Source organism: Neolamprologus multifasciatus, chromosome 14, assembly GCF_963576455.1.
Source record: "Neolamprologus multifasciatus chromosome 14, fNeoMul1.2, whole genome shotgun sequence".
NCBI lineage: Eukaryota > Metazoa > Chordata > Actinopteri > Cichliformes > Cichlidae > Neolamprologus > Neolamprologus multifasciatus.
In genome coordinates, this window is record NC_140452.1 from 26,986,413 (window position 1) to 26,995,552 (window position 9,140).

General features: G+C 39.3%; 1 protein-coding gene across 2 annotated transcripts; it reads right to left on the minus strand.

Annotated features, from left to right (window-relative positions):
- Positions 1 to 541: 541 nt before the first annotated feature.
- LOC146504217 (uncharacterized) lies at positions 542 to 9,016 on the minus strand. Of its 2 annotated transcripts, XM_085130260.1 has the most exons (7): positions 7,028 to 9,016; positions 6,049 to 6,178; positions 3,646 to 3,739; positions 3,281 to 3,411; positions 2,963 to 3,105; positions 2,028 to 2,225; positions 542 to 1,124 (listed from the first exon to the last, which is right to left on the minus strand). In XM_085130260.1, exons 1-7 carry the CDS (start codon positions 7,036 to 7,038, stop codon positions 1,007 to 1,009), a joined length of 825 nt encoding a protein of 274 aa, XP_084986386.1. In that variant the 5' UTR covers positions 7,039 to 9,016; the 3' UTR covers positions 542 to 1,006. The 2 variants fall into 2 exon arrangements, with proteins under 2 accessions (XP_084986386.1, XP_084986385.1); XM_085130259.1 differs by lacking the exon at positions 7,028 to 9,016 and having other exon boundaries at positions 6,049 to 6,512.
- Positions 9,017 to 9,140: the final 124 nt, after the last annotated feature.

Consider the following 9,140-nt stretch of genomic DNA (forward strand, 5'->3'; position numbering starts at 1 on the left):
AGAATGAAAGTGAATCCATTATTACAAGAGAACAGGCTCCCATGATGTATGAATAAATCAATATCTAAGCTGTAACCCCTGCAGCACCGTTTATCTAGAACAGTGCACGTGTCATTGACTTCACCCTTTTATCCAAACCGCTTTACAATGTCAAGAGCACACATACTTTTAGCCGGTATTAAATCCTGTCAGTGTGAGTGCTTTTAAAGCCACCGATTTCTTTTTATCTACTTTTTTGTGTGTGCAAGTTGTACGTGGGTGTGTGTTTGTTGGGTCATTACCCAGTCAGCCTGAGGACACAAGAAGCCATTATCCGAGGGAGTCTGGACTCTAAATGTTTGATAAGCCTCTAAAGCGGATGTCCTGTTTCTCCTCTCATATAATACACATGTCATGCAAACATGTGTAATCTAAAGTCGCAGCTACAGTTTAAAAAGAAATTAAATTTTAGTTCCCGGAATTGCTTTTTTTCATAGTTAAGACAGTAGGATGATAATAATAATAATCATAATAATAATAATAATTAATAAAATCCTCCCCCGTATGTTTCTGCTGAAAAGAAACAGGAGTGTAAACGTGCCGGCTCAGCAAAGCACTGAGAGATGCCGAGCAATGAGTCATGTAGCAGTCTGATTAGCTTGCTTTCCTTCCCTTCAAATCCAGAGTTTGTTAGAATCACCCCATCTGTATATCTGTACAAATTAATATAAAAAATAAACACTTGAAAGTCTTGATGGTATTTTCTATTTATTATCAAACTAGCTGTAAATTGTATATAAATCCCACTTTAAAAATATCAGTAATATATTGGTAGTTGTTACTTGGCACTAAAAGCATTACCTTACGATTATTCTTCTTAATGCCTCAACCCGTGACCTTAACGGCAGTAAGAATGACAGTTTGTGTAAATATTAAGTCCTTCATTTAAATGTTACCTGGCCACTTTCCCTCAGAGGAGATCTCTGAAAGCTGACATTTTCAAAGTGCAGGCTACCACGGAGGAATGTCACAAAATATTACACATCCTGCTGGTTTCTGGGAGCAGTAAACTGAGAGGCAGCAAGTCTTCTGGCAGCTTGGGGATTCCATCCAGGACCTCGAGATTTGGCAAACAGGAGAAAACACTGAAAATGAAGAGAGACAGAAAACGAGTATAAATTACACAGACATTATCCTCTAGAGCAGACCTGGGCATTGTATGGCCTACAGGAAATATCCGGCCCTTTGGTTGTCTCCAGGTCGATGGGAAATTAGGATGTACACATAAAAAAGTACACATCACACAGTTTGTCCCACTTCAGTCACCAAACACTCTTTGAATAACTCCCCATTAGAGACCAACTTAATGTTTTTTTGCAAAATCACAATACAACTGTTGCTTTTATTTTGAAACTGCAGTTTTTTTGTTTTGTTTTCTTAAACAATAAACTTGGCATTACAGTGTTAGGGACCGCATTTTGAACTTCATTACGAAACTCAACGCGCAAAGAAATACAAGAATGTGACAGATGAAGAGCGGGAACAGACATCTGAATCTTTTATCCAGGGATGGACCAGTCAACACCAAGATTGTGATTTCCCATAAAATTGGACCCCCCCCCAAATAAGTCATTCTCTGATGGGGAGTTCATAAAGACTTTGGGAGACTCTACTGTATTAAGGTAAACAAGATGAATTGAGGAAATTGTGGGAAATCTGGAGCTTCAGTCTGAGCTTTTTCCTACTGGGCTTAATACGAGAGCTGTGATGTCCAACACAGCCACTGGGACAACATAAATGTTTGCGATTATAGAGGAACTGGCAGCAATGCACTCAGTTAAAGGGACTACAACAGGGAGTGATTTGTTCGTGGAAGTGAGTGGATGTTTGGATAGGCGGGGGCTGAAATGGGACGAAATGATCAAAACGTGATAAATGTTGGTGTTTTTACTCTGCCTATTTCACATATTCACATTCTATTTGTAACCAGTAGTGGTTTAATTAATACTAAGTAGAACTGAGTTCAGCCTCTGGTATAGTCTGCTTACCGTGCACGGTAGTCCTGAGTGAAGGTCACTGGGTTGCGGGTCAGGTTCAGGGAACGGAGTGGGCTGTTCCCCAGAGCTCCCAGTCCCCCCAGGGAACCAATGGCGTTCTCAGACAGACAAAGGTGCTCCACTGCGGGGAGCTTTGGCAGCTGACGCAGACACACCAGGTGGTTACGGTGCAGGTTTAACACTCTGCACCTGCCCATGCCAAACACAAATACTGCTTAGCTTTTTGTTTTGTGCCAAACAGTACAGCACAGACAAGCATACTCAGAAAGAAACAAAAGAAAGAAGGTAAGAAAACACTAATTAGCATGCAAACAGTCCCATCACAGGCTGAACAGAAGAAATATTACATAACCTTCACTTATTTGTTCAAAAACACTGAGCTACTATCTTTAAATAACATAATTTAAAAAAGTGCAATGTGAGTTTCAGAAGCTGATTTCAACACTAAACCCACGTTGCCAACGTTCTAAAAACAATAATGATTAATTATAGAATATAATATTGTTTGACAGGACATTTGTCTTCATTTTTAACAGCTAAATGGATTTAATAAAGCTATAATGAATGCTGTAGTAATGTCAGTCAGATTAATTTCAGTTTTGGACTCTATCTATCTATCTGTCTATCTATCTATCTATCTATCTATCTATCTATCTATCTATCTATCTACATATATATCTACATATATATATATATATATATATATATATATATATATATATATATATATATATATATATATATATATATATATATATATATATATATATATCTACATATATATATATATATATATATACATATATATATATATATATATATATATATACACCATTTGGAATTTCACAGTATGTAATATTCATAGTTTCTCCAGGGAGCTGTTCCAGATGAGGGCGTTGTGCTGCAGCTTGGGTGTCATTTCATACCTTGGCAGACGTACAGAACTCAGGCTGGTGAGGGAGTTGTCAATCAGTTGAAGTTTCTCCACTCGGATCAACCGGCGGAGGATCCGGAGGAAATTTTCTTGCTGGAAGGGATCACCCAAGTCCTGATAGGACAAATTTAACTCCTGAGAAGAGACAGGTGGTAGAGGTGTCAGAAGCAATCTTTGTTGCCCTCTCCTCCTCTTCTTCTCAGTTTGCACCTTCACTTCTTTCCTTTCCGCAGCTGTGACTTTGCTCGTCTGTGCTATATATGGCATCTTTAACATCACACACCCACACATATCCTGCATGCTAGCTTACCAGACAGTTTTCCCAGTTCTCTTGAAGCCTCTCCTCCCATCTCTGTCCTTCTTCCTCTCTCCTCCTGCTCCTCCCTCTCTCCAAACAGATGCCATCCCTCTCTTTTAGATGTAACTCATCTTCTGATGGCCCTTTGATTATAATGTAAATTTTTTTTTAGAAGTCTTTAACAATTTTCACATTATTATTCATCTGGTGAAGAAGCTAAATTAAGAGACTCGCAAGTAATGAAAGCAGCACAAAAATGGCAGCGACACAGCTTCTTTAGAGGTTTTCTAAAACGCTTCATGAGCTAGAAAACTACAATTTATTTTCTATTGCTCTGGTTAGGTTACTGAGGTGGTTTTCTCACATCAGCCACACACCTTCTCTAACCCTGGGGCACGTCAGCTGGTCACCTGTGACATCACACTGCTCCAGGCCATGCCACAATGCAAACTGGAACCGACTTGATGGAAGCTGATGAGAAAAGATGAAGAGGAGAACAGGGTGACAGACGAGATACACAATAAATGTGTTACTATCTGACCACTTCATTAGGTACACCTGTTCATCTGCTTGTTAATGCAAATAGCTAATCAGCCAATCACATGGCAGCATTTAGTTATGTAGAGATGGTCGAGACAGCCTGCAGAACTTCAAACAGAGCATCAGAATTACAAAGAAAGGTGATTTATTTGACTTTAAAAGTGGCATAGTTGTTGGTACCAAATGGGCTGCTCTGGGATTTTCATTGTGTACCAATCTTCTGATGGCTGCACACTGTACTCACATGGCCTCCATAATCTCTACATCTCACTCCAATAGAGCACCACTGGGTTATGATAGAATGGGAGATTCTCATTATGGATACGCGGCCGACAAATCTGCAGAACCTCTCTGAGAATTTGGTCAATATGTACCAAATTCTCTGAGGAGTGTTTCCAGCACCTTGTTGAATCTGCGCCACAAAGGGAAAAGTCCAACCTAGTACGAGCAGGGTGTAACGCAGGTGTGGAGAACTCCAGGCTTCAAGGGCCGGTGTCCTGCAGGTTTTAGATCTCACCCTGGGTCATCACACCTGAATCAAATGATTAGTTCATTACCAGGCCTCTGGAGAACTTCAAGACATGTTGAGGAGGTAATTTAGCCATTTGAATCAGCTGTGTTGGATCAAGGACACATCTAAAACCTGCAGGACACCGGCCCTTGAGGCCTGGAGTTCCCCCACCCCTGGTGTAATGCATAAAGTGGCCAGCGAGTGTAGATTTCCTTCCTTGATTAAATACGTATTTAAGTGCTATTCGTGAATGCACCATTCTGCCAAGTTTCAAAGCTATGATATCATCTGTGACACATATGCAGTCACAAATCTGCAGACACCTTTCAGTGAGGTGTGTTGTGCAAATGACACCAGTTATGAGCCATATTCTCCCCCCAAGTTTAATCACATTCCCCTCATTAATAGTCAAATTAATTTCAGCTTCAAGATCAGGACAGTCAAATAACTGTCATGTCAATGGGCAAAAAGAGAGCGATACATAGGAATCGTTTAGAAGAACAGGAGACACAATTAAGTTTAATCTACTATGGTTGCCCATTAGTCCAACATAAACTTTATTCCCCGAGCATACAGAGAGCTAAAATCAATGGCTCATTTATAAGACTATTAACCAATACTGCTACCTGTGAAGGTCGACAAGAGCCGCTACAGTTTTATTATCCTGTAATGACACATTGTCTTGCTGACATCATCCTTCTCGTCCCTCTCTTTACGTATCAGTGCATGCATTCTTTCCCCAGTTTAGCTCTACCCCCCGTCTACAGGGCTGTGTATCACATCAACTGTATAAAATCAAATAGCAGCTGTTGCTCATAGTTTCACATTAAAATATTTTCCATTTATGCATTTTTTTTCCTCAAATGAAGACTATTTAAAAGTCATCTTGGGATATTTATGCAAATATTTATCATATGAAATGAAAGGTTATGTTCCTATGTTGACTGTTTTTGGGATGCAGCAGCCTTGACCTTATCAACCCTTTTATACTCATCCTGTTCACTCTTACTGTGTAACTCTCCACTCCCTCCGCCTGGTAATCTAGACACAGGAATGACCCAAATCCAGCTAACTGTTGCTCCTCCTTTTCCAGACTCTCCAGTGTAAATGTTTTCTTAATGGACGTAATCTAAATGGGAAGTGCGTATGATTCATTCCCTCATACAGTCTTTATATCACAATATCTGACAACATCTAAATACATTAATAATTTAAAAAAAAGCATCCCTGTCTCTACTAAAACAGGAGCATTAGTCATGCACGCAGCTCAAACCAGAAGGCCTTTTTCTTTTGCAAATAATTATTTAGAGATGCTATTTTGCTGCAGGATTTTAAGCAAAACACTTTGAAGTTGTTTAAGACATGACATACAGAGGGGTTTCGGGGGTTTTTTCAGCCCAAGTGGGAGAACTCTGCATGGAACATAAGAAGGATTAGGTGAGGAGTGATTTTTTTCCCCCCATCTTTCTTAAATCACATATCAGCGAGAGTAAGAGAGTGAGTGAGAAAACACTCTGCACAGCTGTCTAGGCGAGAGGCCAGTGGCTCGAGGGTAAAACAACGAGTGCAGAGAACAGACTGAGAATATTATTCAGCTCAGAGATGGCTAAAAGAGAGAGGGAGACGGGATGAAATGGAAGGCTGTTTAAGATGAAGGAAGGAGGAGGCAAAGGAGAATTTATGAGGGAAGGGTAATCACAGGTTTATCCAGTGTGTGCATGTCACTTACGGGTGTAAATACTAGTCCAGAGTCAGGACTTTGGTCCACAGACAGAGGTGTGCCTGTAACCCTGAATTCAGAGCCATGGGATGAGTGGGATTTGGGGAAACTGCCAGTGAGTGTGTTCACACCTGAAGAGCTGAGAAAAAAAATAAAAAGAGAGACAATAATTATCCCATCTTCCATCCCTGTTTGAAGTGGAGCTGTTCTTTGGTAATGTAATCCCTGGTGTGTGCTAAAACCCTGACCACCGGCCGAGTGGTTAGGGTTACACTGAACTGGGCCCGACAATGCAGATTAGGACCCGTTGCCATAGCTCCAGAGGACACCTGAGCAGGTGCTATTAGGTTATAATAACCTGTGTCGGCAGGGGGTAGCTGGACCCTCTATAATTGATACTGCATGCCCTGTGGCGGTGTGCTAAATAGTTATCATACAAAAGAACTGCGCAGATGATACTATATTTATTTATTTATATTTAATTAAATATATATAAATTAAACGATTTTTAAATGTTATACCTACGTTTTAAGCTAAATTGGCTTCGTTTTTTTTCTTACATATTCGAGGTCCAATAAAAAATATAGAGAGCAAATAAACCGAGGGTAGTAATAGAGACCATTACTGTGATGAACTAAATGAAATGTCAGGCAGAGGTAAGACGACTGTTAAGGATATTATCTCAAATTTTCGAGTTACTGACTTTAGTCTTCCACTTTTTAAATTTTATTGTTATTATATTTTATTTTTTCAGTAGAAACAAGCTTCCACATTTCATTGTAGCCATTTGGCTATGTCACTGAGGGCTAAAGCCTTCAAGTGTTAGCAATGGCATTAATGAAGGTTTCTCTCTATTTAGGTAGAAAACCTTAATTAATGGGCAAATTATTTCACATCACACAAGGTGCACTGGATGAAAAAGCTACACTGACGGGCGTCACAGAGTGAAGCTGGTGTCTATCATGCAGACACAGCTGATTCGCCTTACCTTTCTGACATGTCCCAAGAGCCTTGTGATGAATTTTCCCGGCCTTCTTTAGCACATTGCGGACGGCTCGCTGTAGCCCTGCAGCCCCGTGGCTGTTACCCATGGAGCCCGCCGTGTTTGTTAGGATTCACCCAGCGAGAGTTGACCGTCCTGCTGGCCGGCTGTGGCTCTGCAGAGGGAGACTGACAGCAGTGTGGGCCCAGAGCCGGAGCTGCCAAGGACGCTGCTCAGGCTTATCACTCAGGACAGGTAGAAATTAGAGCAGAGTGCGCGTGAGGGCCGCACCACGCGCTCGTGAAGCTGTTATTCAAAGTTCAAATGGATTGTGACAGCTAGTATAACGAAGGCTTTTCAAAAGTGACAAAATCACAAATGAGCCTGCTGAAACGCAAGTTTTTGTCAGAAAATGTGACCTAGTGATCTCTAGTTCTTTCGTCTTTTTTGCCACACAGCCTCCTCCTCTCGTTTTCTCAAGCAAATGCCTGCCCAAGAAATACCTCGACATATAACTATTTACAAAGTGCGTCAACTCTAAGGCAGTTTACATATGTGTGTAAATTATTGTTAATGTTCACTCGGTATTGTAAACCTTTTGGAAGGCTGACCATGCATTACATTTTGTGAGTTCAGTGGACAATTGTTTCTCCATAGTTTAGCTTATTGAGTTGAACATTTAATAGTGAATCTCACTTCTCACAGTTAAGTGAAAACACTAGGAACTGCTCAGCAGTGTGGAAATGAGTCCTTGTAACTTTGCATAGAGCTTTGGCTTATTGTTAGCTGATTTAGTGCTTCCGATGGACAGTATATAACTCATTATATGATGATCTTTCTTAATGACTTTAGTTGTATTTTTTTTAAGCCAACTTCATTTTGTGTGGCAAACGTAACAAAAGATGTGCACATAAATGTTACATATAAACACATTACATACAAACAAAAGGGAAATATTTTTTAATCAGGATTCTTTTATTCTATTTAAGATATATTAAAATACCGACAGTTTCCTGAGTACCTGATAGTGATCATGACCAGCAGCATGAACAGGTCTCACTCCCTTCACCAGCTACATGATCTGTGTGCATGTGTGTTCAGGAGGTACGTTATGCAGGCTTAAAATAATTCCAAGATGCCTTTGCTGGAAAATGTCTGGCTAAACTCCAAAGGCTTCAATAACTAAAGCATTGCGTGTTTATCATTCACTCACTCGTTTCTTAAAAGACACAGCTGGAGCTGGTTTGGCGCATTAGTGGTTATGCAGCTTTAGAATTAGGGAAAGGCCTGTTGTTTACAGTCTGCATAAGCTGTCGTGTCCTTGAATTAAAAGTGCGTTTAACTTTTGGTAACACTTTATAACACGACCCACGATGAAAGTCGTAATTCCCCAGCACCTAAATCAGATTTCAACATTTTTAATATAATGTAGTTATATTTACATGCAAGTACTTAAAGTCAGGGACATTCGAATAAGGGGCTAAGAAATCATGTTTTTGCTGGAAACAAATAAACAATTATACTGTAAGTAAATTTAAGCACAGCATAATTTCCTGGTAATTTAGTGGAAATTAAAATATATATGTACATTGCACATTTTGGGGTGTGGGATGTATCATGGAGTGGCTTAACCTGCTTAACTATTATTACAGGAGAGGAGACACACATTATAGTCTAAGTAATTTTATTACACCGTGAGTAAAAATGGACAATTGAATAATAGAGAAATCAATTATGCACATCAATTTAATAAATATCAAATAAGAATATATAAAAAAGTAAAGATTTAAAAATGTAAGTTTAAGCCACTCCAAGGTAACAAGGGGAAACTGTTTGTTTTTCCACAAAATTACCAAGAAAATAGACAGTACTTAAAATTCTTGATGCAGTCCTTAAAATGACCCCTTAAATTTACTTACAGTATTATTATTTAAATCTCTAAAAAAGCATGTTAATATATTTACATTTCATTTTAAAAATAAAATGCACTGAAATTCCATTTAATTACAGGGAAATTACACCCTTAGTTGCATGATGTATTATACGTGGTATAAACTGCAAGTGGTACCTACCTTTAAAAAAAACAAAAACAAGACAACAAACAACCTCTACACACAAA